A 20563-nucleotide genomic window follows, 5' to 3' on the forward strand; every position below is an offset into this window, starting at 1 on the left:
CGTTTCAAAGTAGGAGTCCGTCTCCTGCATCAGCAGCTGCTCAAAACGGAACTGATGCACTGCAACGACAATACATAGTATACTTTAAAATAGAAGCAAAATGTATTTCCTTTGTCAGCTATCAAAAGGCACAAAAACTGAATGTGAGGCTACAATATAGTATGGTAGGTCTTGAGGCACTATTCCTACCTCTACCTACACAAGTACTCTAGAGTGAGTTTCACTTTTGTAGTCCTATGTCTTGTCCTTTGTCTTGGTGATCTAGAACCCCCAATAATGGCACCACAATCCTATTATTGGAGTCGTCCACCTTTGCTATTGGACTTCTCATCAAATCTTCGTCCAAACACACCTTGAAAATCTAAGACCTTGTCCTGGGCAACTACATCTCTTCCAGCTAACCACAGCCTCGTTCACTCACCCATTGGGAATCATACTTTGTGAACTATAACATAATCTGCTGAAATAGGAAACTTAATAGGGCTTGTGAGGCATTTGCAATCTTCCTGGATTCCATCTCATTTCATCTCATTGCAAAGAACTGCCAATCCTACATTTAGACAGTTTACTATAAAGCTGCATTACTAGTCCAACAGGTCTGTGTGCTATAATGACAAATGGTGCATTTCCCCACCAGGCTCCTTGACTAGGGTAACACATACATATTATTAAAAATCAAACCATCCTGTTGGGAGTGTTGACTATCTTGGTAGAAGAACCTAGCAAATAAAGGACAGAAGATAGCAAGAGTCTATGGGCCTGATTTAAGAAGAGTGCAGCGCCCCTTAGCGCCCCCCTAAAACCCCATTGTGTGCACTGTATCTAAGATATGGTGCACCATGGCGGAAGTTAGGGAACTAGTGTCAGAATTTTTGACGCTGGTTCGGAGCTCTGTAGGATTAGCGTAAAAATTGACTGGTCAGGTTAATCTTCTCCTTGAAAAGTACTGTGGTGGCTTTTCCGAGCCATAACAGAAAAAATATGTCACTTGTCTCCTGTTTCTTCAAAGTCCGTAGAAATTGTATGAGTTAGCAATTGAAAACTATATTTTTGATAAACAACAACCTGTAGATTTCCTACCTGATTCAACAGAAGATCACAGCAGATAAACTGCCACTCCTCTATTAGATCATGGTCCCCAAAACATCCTGGATTGAGTGGGTCATGCCCTGTTCTATTTAGCCTCCTGAGAGCATGCAACATCACTGATAATACAATTTGCCTCAATACTCTGAATAACAGATTGAGATTTGAAGACTCAGGGGCTGGTTTAGAGTTTGGTGGGTGGGCTCTATCACAATCTTAACAGATACAGAGTCCGCCTTATTACTAGTGCACTAGGATATGATGCCTCTTAATATTAAAATGGTTCACCTCATCTCTCTGCACCTATACAATAGAAATACGCAAGAACAATCACCACTGTCCTTCATACCCCAAGCCACATGGGATTTTAGAGTTTCACCCTCACTACTCATTTGTTCGACCTTTTCCTGGAGCACTTAAGAATACTCCTAATCTACCATGGCATACATTACAACAAGTACTAATACGACTAGGTGTTATCTTAGAATAAACAGACATCTTTGTCCCTGGAAAACTACTTGAAGCTAAACTGGATTACCTCCCTCAAGATCTTAGAAGTTTCTCAAGCACTGATTAAAAAGGCAAAATGATTAAGTTAACTCCACGACAGGCTCCATCTCGATGAACAAATAAAGAAGATTGTTAAGAGAGTCCAATATCAATTGGAGATACTATAGAAAATGAAACCATATATTCCAAAGACCTAAAGATGGTGGTCCAAGCACTGATCCTAATTAGAATAGACTATGGCAACAGCTTGTTAATTGGAGTTCTTCAGTAATGATTAGCCCAGCAGTAAATGCTATTTTCCATGCAGCTACATGTCTAATTTTAAGCAAAAATTGCAAAGATCACATCACCCCTACATTAAAAGAGTTTGGCTGGCTTTTATTTGAAGCAAGTAACAACTTTAACTTTTGAGTCTCATGTACAAAGCAATCTATCTGATTCCATCAAAACATCTTGAATTAAAGTTTAAGACTCCTGGAGGTGCATTCATGTTCAAAAGTAAGATAGGGCTGTATCTGGAATTTCCAAGGATTATGACATGCATGGCCTGGACCCAGGTATTCATCGGAGCTGCTTCAAAGTTGAGGAACTTTCTGTCCCTTTCCACTAGAAAGTCACCAACTATCAACATTTACAAGGTAGAACTCAAAACCTTCTTACTTAAGAGAGTCACAAAATAAAATACTACATTTCCAGATTAACCCCCAATTATAATTCTGAAAGTCCTATCTCATTCCACCATTTGTTCACTCCTTGTATATGGGTCCCACAACGTTTCACAATGGTGTGAATTGTGAAAACATCAATATTTTTACAGTATAACATGCAAAGGTCCTGCACAGATACAGTAACATTTTTTGCGTATACCTACTGTTCTGCAGGGAAACCCAAACTGCTTTAAAGTATTTTCGAAGGATTTATGTGCAACTGCTCCTTTGTGGCTCTATGTAAACTGACACCCTGAAGAAAGAATTCATTTGCTGTGCCTGTGTTGCTAATTCGTAGTATGGTCAACTACTTTACTCTCGAGTTCTTGCAGCACCTTGTAAATTGACACACTTGCAAACGTTGTTTGGGGAAACAAAAGCTTAGGCTTGGTACAAATGTTAGTATGTACAAAAGGGAATAGGGAAAACAAGTATTTCAATTTCCTTCAATTTTAGGTTTACCTAATTTTGTTTTTTTTAAGTCACAAGGATCAACTGGGGAAGGTTAAGGTTTGTTTGTGGAGGTCTTTATATTTCTTTCAATAGCTTTTTGGAGCTTTCCTCTGAAACCTGACATGCCGACCCATTCAGAGAGACATCAGTTCATAGGCTTACTTAATAGGGTATACCAGAATCCCTGTACTGGTGCTCAGAATTTGTTTGGACAACATATCTATTGATGGTGAAGGTTCAAGTGGCAGTTCTTTAGCTGAATGCAGGGTAACGTAACGGTGTCCAACTGCAGGGCATCTAGAATAATGTTTATGTCCAAGTACTGACTATAACAGTGTCTTATTCATTACCAGAGATTGAAGACAAATATTGCTTCCAGGGTCTACGATGAGGCGGTTGCAATCTTAATTGGGCAGCAACCATCTACCATGGTATTCTTTATATATGCAAAGTCTTGCGGGCAGATCATGCCTCGACTGATATTGTCATGCCACTGTCATCCTTTTGTTCTTTGGTGGCATCTCTTGCTTCATGTCTTGAGTGTGGTTGTAGATTTGTGATCACAAAACTGCTTTATCCTGAAAATCAGAATTCTGCTTGACGTTTTGATCTAACTGTTAACAGGAGGTTTGGTCTGTATTTTGTGAGTTACCTTATTTGGGGGGAGGAGGGTATTGAATGTGCACTAATCCAAGTCTATTTCCTTTGTGGAATTGTACTGCATATTTCTTGCCTGAGCTTGCCTGACCAATCTTGTCACTAACAAACACACTAAGATCACACACCTTACGGATTGACGATGTTAAGACAGAGCTTGGCCTAAACATGTTTATTGACTGTATTATGAAAACAGGATTCTAGAGGTGGTAATATGTGACAAAAACGTTTGTGCACATTTGCTGTGTGAGATTTTGTTGTGCCGGTGATGTCTTCTGTTATTTTGTGCGCTTTTGTCTTTTTGTGAAGCAATATTGCAATGCAATTTGTTTGAACTGCAGTTTCTATGTTGCATTGTGTTTTGTTGTGATGTGCCATGTTATGTTTTAATCATGGCGTTTTGTTGCTTTGTGCATATTATAGTGTCATGCTTAGTTGTTTACTTTAGATATATCAGTGAACACTAGTCAGCCCAAAACTGTAGCCAGTGCTAGTGCTCGCTATGTGATATGGCCCAACGACTGGCAGTGAAAAAAACATTAACAGCCCTTACATTGACTGCTCTGTTCTACTTTTTACAGTGTTTAATGGCCTTTTCTAGTTATAAAGAAGCAACAGATCTTGCATCACAGATCTGCAACTGCTTTAAGCCTATTCCTAAATAAACAGGATAGACTCTCTTTTTGGTTATTTCTGATTGCCATCTAAATGTTGCATTTAGTGCAGGAGTTTAATGATATACAAACCATATCAACAGTGCTTAATTTGTAAAAGAATAACTGCTGGGGCCCTAAGTTTTGCTCAGACGCCCTCTTCTAGTGTTGTCTGGTTTTGGGGTGCCAGCTACCAAGGTTGCTTATTCTTTATTTTATCTTATGTCTCTTTCACCCACCACCAGAGAGCTCCTACCTATTTATCTCATTCTTGCAGATTCAATGTTATCAGTGTGTACCCCTTTGTCACGGTTTTCCATCTTTCTCTATCTCCTTCATTCCCTCTTTTGTGATTTTCTTTCTCTTATTCTGAGTCAAAGTCTGATGAGGAAATGTGAATACCGTTCCCTAAAAATGAGCGCCAGTGTGCCTGATCGGGTAACTCTTAGCCCAAATTAGGCATTGCTTATCACGCAACCTCAAATCTAACCTAAAGATCAAGTGGCTGATAGAAAAATTAATTGTATGGTCCCTGCTCAAAACATATGCCTCGGAAATAAAGAAGAATACAAACCAATCTGAATCATCATGTGAATATTCTCCGATATTGGTGCAGAGACCCATTGAGTCCTGACCTGTGAGCATTCTATTCTTTCAGTGTTCTCATGGTGTGATCGTGGACATCCACTCTGCTGATGCCCCATGTCTCTTCTTTGAAAACCTAATGTATCATGGGTTGAACGGCCAGTTGGGAAGAGTATGCAAAACAAGTGATTCTTTAACAAGTATATGGTATTCAATCATTGTATTTCTTTGTAATAAATCATTGCATTTCTTGTTACCAAAACACATTATAGGTCCCATAATTTTACACGACAACTTTTTTATTGATATATTAAGTGGTACCCATTTACTCAACTGAATTTGTAGCAGTCTCTCCGTGTAGATCTCATGTGTACTTTTTACCAGGCACACCATTCTACCTAAATACGCTGTATTATCACTTCCATACCCAAATTAGTGATATTATCACACATTTGATTTTGGGAAATGTATGCATTTTTATTGTGCTACAAATTGCACAATGGGCTCATTTGTTGGCATCCTGACTAATTTCAGCAAATCTTGATAAAATGATTGGCTGTGTACCTTCAATGGTATTCTACCAAAATACTGTATATTAAATATTGTCTTTCATGATAACCGTTTGACTACCAAAGTAATGAGAAGGTAAGTAGATACAGAATCGAATATAGATTTACAATTCTTATCTCCACATCTAGGTACCTTGATGATATATATGTTCAAGATACAGAACAGTAATCACTATTTTAGCTATGATGTTTTTGCATGGTGCCATTTTTACACATGATATTCTGCAACAGACCACCTTGAATTAACTATGGACAGAGTGATATGGAATGATATTGATCTGTAATCATTGGGGCAGGGGCATGAAAGATGCTCTTAGAAACAAGTCTATCTGGAAACCTTGCATGTTTTTCCTTGTTACTAACCCTAGAGACAGAGTACACTTTGCCATAATGGCCTGTGTGTTTGAAAACTAGCTTCAAGATATGCACTTAGTATTTGATAGTTCCATTGCCTGAAAATAATAAAACTTAACGTGACTGTAACATGTTTACACCAAACTAGGCTTCTTAACTGGTTATCTGAGCATATTGGGGCCATGATGCACAGGTTAAACTGGCGTCTCTGCAATTCTGCACCACTCTTTCACAATTACATAGATCGTACATTTTGTACCAATATTTGAAGAGATGAACAGGTAGAAATGTTGTTTTTCACTGGTCAGTTCACTCCAGTTCAATCAGAGTAAACTGCTTCAGTCAAGTGCTCTTCAATATGATATCTAGTGATCAAGCATTGCATTTAAAATATTTAAAAAGAAGACAAAAATGTAAGAGCCATTCTTGGCAGTGAACAACTCGTAGTCCAAAAAAATGGTTTGCTATGCTAGTTTCATTACAAAACCCATTAGATTGTGATTTTCATTAACGCTATCATATGGTTTAATTGCTCCTTTCTTTTATCTAGACTTAAAATATACTTATCAGCACCTATTGGTTTGAATCTTACTCTTGTCATACCAGGATTAAGATTATTATCAAACTGTGAGCAGTTCTTTTCCTTTCCATCTTTCTACTTATTTATCTTTAGTTCTCTTTTTAGTAAAATATGTTATTCCTACCTTGAGACACACAACCTTTAATAATCATTTTGAAAATGTTGAAGTCTTATCAACAAATTTCAACTGGTATTTTTGAATGCTAAAATGTTTACGTTAATTTCTATATTTTGGCACTGTTGAAATTAATGGTTAGCAGAGTGGTATTGACATGTAATGTATTAATTATGTTGAACAATTGTTTTAACAAAGCAGTAATATGTGAAGGCAAGTTCAAATGATCACAACAGGATAATTTGCTCTACCATTTGCTTGTTTAGGATATTGCCTCTTGTTTTGTGTATACAGATGTTTTGATTAGGAACAGTGCTGACTGTGTTTATTACTTTTTGGGAATATGTTGTAGTATATAAAGTCACAGAGTAGATTATTTCATTTAGGTATAAAGGGTATACAGGACAAGATGGCGAAGAGAATACAAATGACTGAGAGACCGAGATTCTCAACAGGACTTGGTGTGTCAGCTTGTTACTCCTCATAAACAAAGGTGGTGATAGGCCAGAAATAATGCATGTATGTGGAACCACCTAAGAGAAACATCTACGGTATGGACTTTCATCTTAATTATATGTTTACATTTCATTCAAAGGCAAGGATAGCCGGAAAAGCATTGTGTAGAAAATACTGTTAGGTGTCAGCCACAACAGAGCATCATTCAGAGCTACATACACAAATAATATACAATGGCAGCCATGGTCTTGACACTGGAAATATAAAGCAAAACATATCAGCTGTCATCAAGCAAGTAACATTGTCAGTTGAGGACAGGATTCCATGCAAGTAGATTCGAACTATCATAATTGTTTGCAGTGAAAGGAGCATATTCTTAGTAAATCTATAATGTTATAATGATCTTTGAGCACTGAGTGCGAGACTGTTTAGTTAGAGTGCCTGTATTGTGGTACATATCTGGAGGCACAAGAATGCTTCCTGTACGTGTGCAGCTTCAAAACAAGAGCAGCATTTAGTGCACTGGATGCTTTTTTGTGAGAGGCAGGACACATTTTCAGTGGAATTCCCATGTGGGTTGCATATCTGCAATGCCTCTATGGGGCTTGAAGAAGTAGAAGAGACATAATAACAGGATATGTTTGGTGCGTTTTCTCAGCACAGAGTAGTTAAGCAAATTCAGATAGTGGCCCGGGAGAGTGAAGCTTCAGCTGGGTGTTAGAAACAGCTTATGTAACTTGCATTTCAGTGGGACAAGTCTGCACTTTCTAGGTTTTCCAGATCACACCTCTCAGGCCTTTGAACCACACCCCATGGAATCAAAGCAAGTGTGGCAGAACTTCAAGAGGAAACCTACAATTTATATCGGAGCTTGTGCGTTCGGCTTTTTCATGGCGGTGAGTAGACTGGATCCTGCGGGGTACGTCTGGAGAAAGCTGCTGTAAAAGTGGAAAAAAAGAAATGCAAGTTTATTTCTAGCGCAACAGAACCTCGGTGAAACTAGTGCGTCCCCCCATTACCCAATATTAACTAAGGAAATACGTTTCTGGGTGTGCTTTAAGACACAAAGCTTGCGTTAACACAGACATCATTCACATTATCCCATCAGTTTATCAGTATCATTTTTTCTAGCTGGCATTTACATGTTATTACAAGGCCGCCCATTTACAATAAGCTGGATTGTGACTGCTTCCCATCATTCAGTTGGCCAAAGTGACCCATTAGGCATACGTACCTATCTTCTGTCTCACTTTCCACTGTTAGAATAAGACCGGACACAGTGAAAATAGAACAGAATGCAGGGCGCATCGATCAGAACTTTCTATAGCATAGAATTTCTATAATTCAAGGGATCAGACCACAGCCGCGCTAGGAGAGGATCCTAATTTTCTCCAGGTTTTTGATAAACATTTTGCTCATGACTACATTGTTGGAACATATTTTGCTTCCGGACTCCAGTGTAAACCAACACATTCCTTCTTGTCTCTTTTTCCTCCAGTGGAGACTGTTTAAGGGCTGCTCACCACAAACGAAGTGCTACAGTATTTGACCTACTATTATGCTCTCTAATGTAGGACTAGATTTATTGGCAACTATAGATACATAAAGTTACAAACACTAAGGCTGACTGTATGGTGGTTCAACACCTCTTACATATACTATGGGGCTCATTTACAAGCCCCTCACGTTGCCGTATCGTCATTTTTTCTGACGCTACTGAAGCGCATAATAATCCCCCACTCAGTTCCGTATTTACAAACTGGCGCAATGATACCATTGCGCCAGTTTGTAAACCCTTGCACCACATTATACCTGTGCCAGGCATAATGTATGCAAGGGAGGTGTTCCCCCGCAAGCAGGCCCTTAGGAATGATGCAGTGAACTCTACAAGATTTCTCTGCGTCATTCTAGCGTTATTTTTTTAAATCCTGCTCAGGGCAGGGCTGAAGGTGAGCCTTGTTCTTTGGGCCTCCCCGAGCTTTGCTGGACTAGCTTCAAATGTTTTTACGCTAGTCCAGCAAAGTGCCACAACTGCATCAGAAATTCTGACACAGCTTTGCTAACGAGTGCCATGGTGCGTAGTATTGTAAATAAATCGCTACAATGGTGTTGTTAGGGGAACACAGGGCGGCGCAAGCAAACTGACACATTGTGATCGATGCAGCAGATTGCTGTAAATGAGGCCCCTGTGTTTTTGAAATGTAGAGTCTGGTGAGCCATGTGTGTGCTGTGCCCACTTTGACACAAGGAGCATTGCCTGAGAAATTTGGGTTTGTCTTCCTACACGTTGATACTAAAACAAGAGACATTTTCTCATGGGATTTTTTAATTTCCATGCCTTTTACAGTCTTGATTGACAGAACCCTGTTGGCCATTGTACACTCACCTATTGCTTTTCTTTCACATGTAAGGTGCATTTCTCACTCTGCATAAATACATGCAGATGTGAAACTGAAAAAACGATTTCTGACATTGATCAAACTCTTTTCACTAAAAAGAAATGATTCTCCAAGAAAGTTTAGTCATTTTAAGCGTATTTTGTGCATATCAATGTGCGTGGGTGTTCCTATTTCAAGTCCCTCCCTAAACAGCTTTTACCTCCTTCCTAAGCCCCTCCCATTTAGGCTGAAGCATTGCCAATTTTACAGCCACTCTTCGTTCAACCCACATTTACTACCAAAATGTAGACTTACGTGTACAGAAATCTTCACACGTTGAAGCGATCTCAGCATAAAAAAGACAGGGGCAGAGGAGGTAGTAAATAGCATCTTGTAGCACTTGACTATTACTACTGTAGTCCTGCTCCATGTACTACCAAAAGCTGTTTTGTGTAGTGCCCCTATTATTCTTGTTTGGTTGTGTCCATGCCAAACTTGCTGTTTCTCTTTCTTCTGTTATGTATGCAGGGCCCCCTTTCATCAGTAAAATGATGGAGCTTGCTGAACATTCTGGTGAGCAGCATTACGACTCATCCACCTGTTATTTATAGAATGTCTCAGGCAGAGTAGAAAACCTCTGAAGGCAATGGTGGGCTGGGAGCTAAAAGCAGCCTTGGAAAAAGTGTTGATACCAGCTTTATATTGTATTGTATATATATATATATATATATATATATATATATATATATATATATATAAAGCAGTAGTACAAATTTTACAGTAAGTGTGATTTGTAAACTTTTTTTATAAAAAATTTAATTTGTATATTTTAATTAATTCATTATTTAATATAGATTTAAGTCAATGAGATGTCAGATTATTTTATTTATTCTAGGTTTAAAATACATGTATGCAATTATTTTCCATTAATATATTATATAGTATTTTTTATTAAAGATTAATACACATTAATATTTTCCTAACGCTTTCCCATGGGGAGATCTCCGTCAAGGTGGCACAGGTCTCCGTTTACGTTTAAAAAGTTACCTGTAGTAGATTTACACTGTTAAATCTTGGTGTAGGAAGCTCTACTTGGGGGTAAAGACATGTACGTCTGCTCCTAGGAACAACTTTACACTTGGAAATGGTGAAGAGTTAAAAAACATAATGTTACTGCCAGGTGCAATAGTAGATTAACATGTGAGTACATTTATAAGTGTAAATTTACATTTGTGAATAATGTGAGCTGTGTGGGTGTAATAGCAGGAAAGTGAGAAGTATGGGTGAAATGCATCCACTTGGAAGAGGGGTATAAAAAGAATTATTTTATTGCTCAAATACCACTTGGAAAATTATGGCAGTGTTACTGCAAGGGCACATACTTGCATGGCCTAGGAAAAGCAGTGACCTCAAAATTATAAGCTGTGTGTGTAGCACTCAGGGAAAATGAGCAGTTCCTGCCTCAACCTAAGAAAGTCAGAGGGAGGGAAGGCTGAAGCTCACAAAATACAACCTCAGGCACAGAGCCAGAGGGACTATTCCAAATATGTTAAAAACCTGAAAATTTGTCCTGACCCAAAAGGCCTTTGGGAGGTTTGTAGCTGACTTTCTGTATGTGTAGATAAAGTAGATTAATTCATATCTATTTAGTTTTCTCAAGCTACAGTTTCATTCAAAGTAGCCTCTTCAGCAGATTGGTGTAGGTACAGAATATTGTGTACTGAATATCAAGTTAGAAGAAGATTGTGACCAAAATATCGAGAGTGAAAATATTGGCAGGTAAGTTTGAATACGTAAGTATAGAAATTCTATATTTAACTCCACATATATGTACCCAGACAATATTTATCTTGAAAGTAAATGCATGTAGAGTTAAGACTAGTAGATCTATACATTCCTATATGCATCTACCTCCTCCATATTTTGATTATGATATTCTTGTGGCTCAATATTCAGCCATGAATATTCTGCCCTACAGCCCAGCAGACTCAGCTAAAAAATGAAGTGGCTGTTTTCTACTATGAATATCTACCTGGGGATAAGTATGATCTTATACAGCCAACTTCCACCTGCTCTAACAAACGTTGTAGAAGAGTGCCAATTGCTTCTCGTTTTTGGTGGTAAGGGAATTCAGGACAGGTTTTTGGTTGTATGTGACATTTGTACCACAGTGGTGACTTCAGCAGAAGCTAATTCAATCAGCCTCTAATTATTTATGAGGTCTTGCAAGGCAAATGGCTCTTAGTATATGTTAAGATTGCCATTTCTTGGATACTAAGTCTTTCATTTGCAGTTAGAGCACTTAGGCCCATATTTATACTTTTTTAGTGCTGCATTTGCTTCATTTTTTGACGCAAAAACTGCGCAAACTTACAAAATGTTTGCGCTGCTTTTGCGTAAAAAAACTACACAAATGCGGTGCAAAGAAAGTATAAATATGGGCCTTAGTGTAGACATCTGCGGAAGAAAGGGCAATATTGCCTCCCTTCAATATTCTAAAAGGTAAGAAAAGTCCTTTCTCTCTCATGATTAAGTTGGACATTCCTTCGCAACACGGTGTGCTAAGTGTCCCTTTTCTGCTAGGTCCTGGTGTTGGGGCCCTGTTCTCTGAGAATTTCAGACCAGTCACACCCTTTAAATCCACCTTCCCCTCAAGCATGACTACACTATTCCAAGACCAACCCTTACTCTTCTCTATATGAGACCAAGAGAAGGGTGACCATGCATCTTCACATGCCAGTAGCAAGATGCCATTTCTGATCTATGGGTCTTGCAGCTTACTGGGAACAGGTTCTGCAAAGATATGTGAAACTTTCTTCCAGGATGTGGTTGCATTTGAACCCCAAGTTCATGGTGTTGTGTCACTTGGAGGATCTCGATTGAAAGGAATATGTTTCTTTTGGAGAAGAACAGAGTGGTCTTATGTTGTCGCTTGGTACATGAGGGTTACATGATATGTCATCAGACCTTTTTTCAGTTCTGGAATATTGATGAGAATTATGAGATGCAGTTGTTTGCTCCTACTCTGTTTTGGAAGTGATTAATCTGTGATATCCAGAAGTTCTTGAATGCAGTGCCTTACACAGAAGGGTCTTAGCCACTACACAGTTTTGAATTTACGTCTCCAATTTATTTAAACAAGACTAGATAGGTGCCTTGGTAATTCACAAACATTTAATTTAGAGTTTTTCCAATCAAGGTTATTCTTGAGCCACGTATATTGTTTTCGCCTGAATTGACATTAGCAGTCTCTCACAGAGAGCGTTCAACCACATTTTTCTAAATCCAGGTGCCTCTCCATTTCCTCAATGTAGAATATGTATTCTGTTCTAGGCCAAATATTATTCGGAAAAAATAATCTTCTGTTAGCAGATGCATTCATTAGGCACTTTCTACTACTTACGACTATGCAAGGGGGATATTGCCTGCAACATTTAAAGTGCAGTTACCTTATGGATACACCATCTTGACATACTTCTAGTGGTGTCACCATGGGACATTTGTAATGTGCCTACCCTTTTTACTGAATCCCTACTATTATGGCTGTTCGAGAGTGATGTTGCCCACTACATTTAAAGGCCACTCACCTTTGACTACATCATCCTGGGCAGACTTCCAGGGGTCTCATCAAGGGATATGATTAATGTGGCTGTGTTTTTATCCATTCATGAATTTATCCTGCATTATTGGCTATGGTTTGGCTAGATATGCTATCTTCTGATTTCTGTTTAAGTGTGTTGCCATCTGTGTCTTATTAATGTCTATTGCATATCTGTAAATTAGATTTGCTGGTAAGGCTTTCAAAAGTGTTGATCTGGTGGTGTGGAGTGATTCTATGCCAAAGTTTATATATCTGTCTAAATGGACACAGATTAGGTGCTACAAAGCAGATCTTAAGTGTTTGCACGGGTGGTAGAACTGGAAAGTCTCTAGCCACAGAATCTGAAATTAAATCTCTCTTTTTCATAGAGTCAATAAAGGAATGTCAGAATTAGGTGATGTGGTCCTAACATCTGACTAAAAATATGGATTATGCTGCATGGTCCTGAATGCTTTGAAATTTAGAAGCTCTTTGTTGGTAGTTCAGCATAGAAGAAATTGTGGCAAACTGAACTCAAAGTGGTCAGGCCCAAAGGGGAAATTTGAGTGGCAGTAACAGGATGGGGAGTCTACCTGGCGCTGGGTGGGGGTTGGTAGCAAGGGGTTTGAAGGTTACATTTACTAGGATAAAAGGAGGGGTCATTGATGAAAGGATGATGAAGACCAAGTTGTTGTGAACCATCTGTACAGGTTCACATGGTAAATAAATGTATTATGGCAAGAGGAAAGAATTGGTGAAGGTCTACAAACCCACAGCCAGATCTTAGTATTCTTGTTGAGTTTGATGAGCAGAATTTCAACCTAAACGTCTTTTTGGCTATGGGCTATCTGATACAATTTCCTCGATCCTTCTTACAGCTTAAGGTGGATGTGTCCATGTACACATGGAGCTGAGATTATGAGCTTCTTATTTCAGATAACAGTTTGAAATATACATTGAAAAGGCACACTTTTTGGCACCCCCAGTTAACAGAGGTTGGTGCACAAGATAAAGGACCCACTTTGACTTCCTGTGAACGACTGGTCATAGATAATCTAAAACAGCGAAAGAGTGCACCTAAAACACCAGTAGACACAGGTAAGCAGAAGAAGTAGTGAAGATGAACCTGCACCTCAGATGAGAAGAAATGAAGAGGATTCAAGGAATGAGTTTGAATCTCCTAAAGGTGACACACCCTTCATTTCATCTATCAGCTCTTTCATTGTGCCATCTTTCTCATTTACTCTCCTTTTCTTATCTGTCATCTACACTCGCATCACCTAAACCTCTTCTCACCATTTCTTCAACCATGTCATTCTACTCACATCCAGTTCCTCTTCTTCAGTGTCAAGGTATCTTGAGTGCTTCTCTGGGTTTTGGAGTTTGTCCAGAAGTTCATGCGCCAGGGCTCGGCTTAGGCCCGACTGGGCTACAAACTGATGCTGAAAAAAAAAGCAACGATGTAAGGAGAGAGCAGAAGAATATAGATGCTGGAGACCAAAAAGAATCACACCCAGCACCAATGGGATATACGCGTGACAGTAGACACCATGGGCCAGATTTAAGAAAAGTGGTGCTGCATCCAGTGCAGCACCACTTTGCCCGCGCCCCTCAGTGCTCCCCCTAACGCCACCATGTGTGCGCCGTATCAAAGATATGGCGCACCATTGCGGTAGTTAGGGAACTAGCATCAAAAGTTTTGCCGCTAGTACGGAGCTTTGCAAGATTAGCGTAAAATCTTTTGATGCTAATCATACAAAGCCCACTGAGGCCCATTGTAAAGAATGGTGTGCTTCCTTTTGAACGCCTGTTCTGAGCAGGTGTTAAAAGTGTCAAAAAAATTACACAAAGAAATCTCTTAGATTTCTTTGTGCCATTTTCTTGGCCCCCCTAACGGGGAACGCCCCCTTTGCATACATTATGCCTGATGCAGGCATAATGTAGAGCAAAGGGTTACAAAGTGCCACACTGCATGCATTGTGCCATTTTGTGAATTTGGCAAGGCGATTTTGGCCTTGTAGGGGCCACATTAGCGTAAAAAAAAAAAAAAGACACTAATGTGGTACAAGGAGGCACTAGGTGTCTTAACTCTGCCCCCACGTGTAGCCAGGCAAGACAATATGAAAAAAGTGCAGACCGATGAGGCTTATGTTGTCCAAAGCAATAAAAATGTAGAATAAGTCCAGATGCCATGGTGTGATACTCCACACACCCTGGAATGTTACACTAGACACAATTTTATCATGCCAACCACAATGCAGTGTAAAGTTAGGCACCATACATTTTCACAGTCGACATCACAGGCCCAACCACTGGGGTGAAGGAGTGTGAACAGTGTGTTGGGACACTTTTGACCTCTGACGTGTGCCCTTTAGTACCCTGAGATTTTGTTCCCTGTCTTTTTGAGCATGGAAATGTGCATGTTACACAGATCTCTGAGGAAGGTGTTTTGGCCCCCGAAACCAGTGTTTAATTTGTGTTTGTTGTTTCCAGTGCTGAGCACCGGCACCTATTTTTGAGGGCCAGGGCTTATTCTTCTGCCTCAAGCATTTGCTGCGAGCAAAAGACACATATGGGAAAAACGGATGAAGGGAAAAACGAAAAAGCGTCACAAAGGGAGAAAGTAGAAAGCTACAAGAGTGAGCTGAAGGGGCAGTGTGTGGCTGTAAATGGATTGAAGAGGCCCGAGATGGCTTCAGGATTACGCTGCCTCAGTATTCCGTGTTCGCACATTTAAATGCAGCAGCTGCGTGTTTAAGAGGAGGCATTTGGGCACCGGCACCTTTTTATTTACAAATTAAGCACTGCCCCAAACTATCTTCAAAGCACAAGGGAAATATTTCAAATCCTCAATAACACATATTCAGCTAATTCGATAGTGTTTTGAGTGTCTCAACATTGAAGTACTTAAGCACATAGTAAGCAAGAAGAGAGGAGTATTGTCAGATCTATGTAGATTTCTAAGCACTGAAAAACTACCAAACTGTACAAGTCTGGACAGAGGTACATGATGAGAGAAATATGAATGCCTCAATTCTGGGATAGTGGTGCATGGTGGAGGGCTAGGGGACAGGCGTGTTTTATGATAGTTTTTTTAATACTCAGATTAGAAACAGTGGTGTTTGGACAAGGTACAAATAGAGCATTTCGAAAGAGGTCTATAATCCCACGCCTGTGGTTTTAGTGTATCATGCAACTCAGGCAGAGATGCTTTGTCAGAGATCTGCATATGTCTCGTTGCTCTGTTAGGATTGTTTGGCACAGAGCATGATCAGCTATGATTTTGGAAGATCTGGCTTTGTCTAAAGCATGGGCGTTCTAGTGTATCTGCAAATAATGAGACAGTGGCACTGTAGGAGTGGACTAGATACCTCAATGCAGAGATAAGCGTTTAAGGCAGGACAGGTGAAGGTACATCAAGAGAGGGCCACAGATGTATTGGTACTGGAACATTCTCTGTTCCACGGGTCAGTTTAGTAGCTTCTGGAAGCCTTTTGAGATAGAAGCTGCTCAAAAATAATAAAAATCAATAAACGCATACGTTGTGCAAGCATATGTTGCGTTTCAGTACTGGGACTCCACTCCATGATGCAAATAAAGATAGAGAAACATTGTTACTACTTTGCTGAAGTCTCAGAACTAGGATGCGGGTTGTAAATGGATTTTGGTGAGAGGTGGCTAAATGTTTCAATTCTTGGAATTACTTTCTTTAGGCAATTCAGAATAAAATGCATTGTCTGGAATAACAGTGCATGCCATAAAGGTGCATTGCTAAATCTGTTTTTATATCTTGCTTCTGAAACATCAGTGTGCAGTGCCGGTCAGAATAGCGGCCATTTTGAGAGCTTAAGCAGTGGAAAGAGTAACATGAAACTTGAAATATTTTATTAATGGTATAAAGTATATTGAAAAAAATTTCATATATTATGTACAGGCATCTGAGAAATTAAAATTGTGTAGCCATATACGACCCAGTCAGGGTATCGCAAATGTACTTTTGCAAAATGGAACTACATTTGCAAAATCACAAATATGCCCTGTGACCTGCCATTGCATTGCGAGTTGCGATGCACACAATGCGAGCTCTTGCAATTTGCAAAATGGCAGTGAAAAGGACATTTTGCCCTCCTGTTTGAGTTGCAACGAATGCACAGATGGTTTATAATACTCATACAGTTGCAACTTATTGCATGATACCCGTTGTCTTCGGCGGGCGTGCAGTAAACATGCGCAAAGTGTCGATTTTGCTTAGCTGATGCTATGTTCATGCAATCTGCCGACACGGAGGAAGTAAAGAGTTGCATGCCTAAACATGTGTCCCGGTCACAATGTGCATATTTAGGCAACATTGCAACCTACACGCCTCACAGAGACAGGGGTCAAAATGCTTTTACCTTGCAAGAGTGAATGCAGAGATGGGTGCTTGTTGCATCTCTCAGGCTTCCCTCTATACATTTGTTGCTGGGTGCAATGTAGTGGACTGCCATTCTCATTAACATGATGGTCCGTGTGCACATGACTGGACACAGCACCGTTGCGTGGCGTCTGATTGATACCGCAGGGTGATGAAAAATCATTCTAACACAGCTATGCTATGCAAATTTACTAAAGTGTTTTAACAGAGCCTTTCGATATACATGGCATCTAGTATTCAGGAAGGAATGAAGATGGGTATTTAAGGATAGAAAAGTCTAACCAGTTTGCACCCATTGAGATGGCCTATCAGGATAGTCGGTTTCTACCAAAGGGATGCTTGGAGGGATTTCATGGTTCTCCTTTGACCACCTTCTTCCACTGTTGGTTCAGTAAATGTGTATCTCTTTACATGAATGTGCACTAGCTGCAAAATCTTTTTTATTGTGGTAGTAAGCTAGGGGACATTGTGCTTTGGAAATAAGAGGCTAAATGCCACTTGACAATGCAAGTTCTATGCTGACTGAGAATGTTTGCGCTTCATTCTATGGTATCAGATACCTATGTAGCTGAATACATAACAAAACAATAATTCAGGATGTTCTTGGATTGGCAACTACATGCTACAAACAGTTTCATTTTATCCCCTGTAGAACTAATCTGTTACAGTTTTTCTTTGGTTTCAATTACCCAGTTTCACTTTCATGGGTGTGTATCATGTATGTCAAATCCAGAATTTCAAGGCATGCAAATACTGAAGACAAAATATTGAATCCAAAATACTGAAAGGTGAGTATAGATTTTTCCATCCCTATCTCCACACATATGTACCTTAGTGGTAAATGAAGGAATAGTAAATCTTTAATTACTATTTGATATTTTTCCCTCAATATTCGTGTGCCATTATAATTGAGCTTGATATTTAGTAGTGCAGCCCTTTCAAGATTTGTATTGTAAGGGAAACATCCTGAACAACTAGGTCTGAACCACTACTTGCCTGAACCACTACGCTAAACAACTAAAAAGTCTCTACAACTAAGTACTGAACAACTACTGTCTAAACAACAATTGTGCCTGAATAACAATTGCCTGAACAACTAATTTTAAGGTAAGTCTTTCTTTTTGATTTTCATGGTTTACTAGTTGTTTAGAATATATATATATATTAGTTGTTCAGGCAATTGTTATTCAGGCACAATTGTTGTTTAGACAGGAGTTGTTCAGTACTTAGTTGTAAATACTTTTTTGTTGTTTAGCAGTAGTGGTTTAGGCTATAGTTGTTTAGGACCTAGTTGTTCTATCACATATTCATATTGTAAAAATGTTTGACCTGCAGAGAGAAATGCTCCTTCATAAAACAGCCAACGAATAATTTGTTTCTAAAAACCACACCCTTGTATGACTATTGAAGTAGCTGTTTATATTCGGAAAAGGGTAATTCTCGAAAAGGAGAAACATAACTGAGCCTGGCTATTATTTGAATCAGAAAATTTCAATCATGAATGTTCTCTTGTGAAGAACAATGCTGATGAACCTGGCATCTTAGGAGTGGGTTTCCCCCTCCTATTTATGCTGACTTTGTTTTTGCTGGCCTTAGGACTCTGCACACCTCACCACTGCTAACCAGTGTGCATGTTCTTGCCCTCTCTTTTTTAAACATTGAAACATTGGCTTACACCCAATTGGCACATTTATTTACTTATAAGTCCCTAGTAAAATGGTACTACACATACCCAAGACTGGAAATTAAATGCTATTAGTGGGCCTGCAGCAGTTAGGGTGCCATCGACTTAAGTAGCCCTTTAAACATGTCTTTGAATTGCCATTGCAGTCTGCAGGTGCAGTTTTCAACTGTCATTTCGATGAGCAAAATAAATCTTTTGCCAGACCTAAACCTTCCTTTTTTATACATAAAAGTCCCCTCCTAGGGTAGGCCCCAAGCAGCCCACTGGGCAGGGTACAATATATTTAAAAAGCTGTTACATGTCCCGGTAGTAAAACCCCCTAAAATATTTTTTTCACTATTGTTAGGCCTACCTCTCCCATGGGATAGCATTAGGTTTACTTATTACATTTAATAAGTGATAGAATTCAATTAGGAGCAGGTAGGAATGTGAAGTTTGATGTCTAAATAATTGTATGTTAAAGCCCTCTTAAATGGCAAAGTTGGATTTAAGCTACAATTCTGAAAATGCAGCTTTTAGAAAGTTGGCATTTTCTTGTCCTAACCATTTGGTGCCTGCAGCCTGTATCCTGGGTCACATGACTAGGTGTAGCTGGGAATTGGCCTTTGTGTAGGAACAGGTGTTGCCAGGATGGGTCATCTCAGACTTGATGAAGGGGAGGCGCTGTCACCTAACACGCTTGCACATCTCAAAACTGCTGCGTTCACCACACTCACAAAGGGTTTTACACTAGTCTTTAGGGAGCGCAGACAAGCTGAGGGCAGGGAGGGAGGAAATTCCAGACAACTCTGGGGGTGGAAACCTCCAGAACCTTCTCCTACTTCAAAGTGTGCACTAGACATCAGTATTGAACCCATGGACCCAACTCTTTAGTACATCTTGGGACCTGTGGAAGACTCAGAACGACTGCTGTGCTGCTGTGCAAGAAGGACTGCTGACCTGCTGCCCTGCTGCATGAGTGAGAAGGACTAGTCCTTCAATTTAAAACCAGGACCACCACAGAGACTCCAAGGGCTAGTTGGCTGGCCTCTGCTAAGAGCCCCAGGTACATGAAAGGCTCCAACCACCATAAACCCAGTACCTGGACTCTGTCTGCTGTGAGTCCTACCGCCCAAGTGGTCCAACCCCAGTCCCGGACCCTTGTAAGTGGGCTTCAATGTGCTTTGCCAACCCAGCTGTAGTCCTGTGAGCAGAACTGACTCAGGGAAATGGATGTCCTCTCAGCTCAGAACAGCTGCTGCACAACATTTTCCTGAAGCAGGTCTTCGTATCACAAACTCCTCATTGACAGCACCCTCGACGATGACACAGTACTTCGCACCACAGACTCACAGCTTCCTCTGAACCACCTCTGTGTGATGCATTCTCGAAGTGGGATCTCGCAACGCTCCACAAACCAGGATTTTAGGTAATTGGTTCGGCAAACCTAATTGGGTCTCTATAGCCAGCCTGCACTCCATCGTAGTTGGCCTGAACTTGTGATTTTGTCTCGATCCGGTGCCACAAGATAACCACAGTTGTCGCTTGTGCTTCTAATCACTGTTATCACTTAAAACTTTGAAGTTGCACATCCCCGATTCTACTTGTTGGAATTTTGTCATTTTGTTTCAAATTATTTAATAAATACAATCTACTGTTCTAATTTAATGTGGGCTTTTTCTTGTGTTGTATTTTCACTTTATTACTGATTGAAGTTCTGCATAAATACTTATTGCATCTAAGTTACGTCTGACTGTTTTGTACCAATCTACCAGAGGGTTAAGCACAGGTTAATTTGAGGTT

The 20563-nt window shown here is 39.8% G+C and overlaps 1 protein-coding gene across 1 annotated transcript in view; it reads right to left on the minus strand.

Annotated features, from left to right (window-relative positions):
* The window catches only part of MAP4K1 (mitogen-activated protein kinase kinase kinase kinase 1), a 539453-nt gene that overhangs the window by 195263 nt on the left and 323627 nt on the right, over window positions 1-20563 (minus strand). Inside the window, exons 12-14 of the mRNA XM_069206994.1 lie at window positions 14009-14125; window positions 7582-7663; window positions 1-59 (exon numbers count right to left, since the gene is read on the minus strand). Coding sequence (XP_069063095.1) covers window positions 1-59; window positions 7582-7663; window positions 14009-14125 — 258 coding nt within the window. The remainder of the gene's footprint in view (window positions 60-7581; window positions 7664-14008; window positions 14126-20563) is intronic.

The sequence above is a fragment of the Pleurodeles waltl genome, chromosome 9, assembly GCF_031143425.1.
Source record: "Pleurodeles waltl isolate 20211129_DDA chromosome 9, aPleWal1.hap1.20221129, whole genome shotgun sequence".
In the NCBI taxonomy this organism is placed as follows: domain Eukaryota; kingdom Metazoa; phylum Chordata; class Amphibia; order Caudata; family Salamandridae; genus Pleurodeles; species Pleurodeles waltl.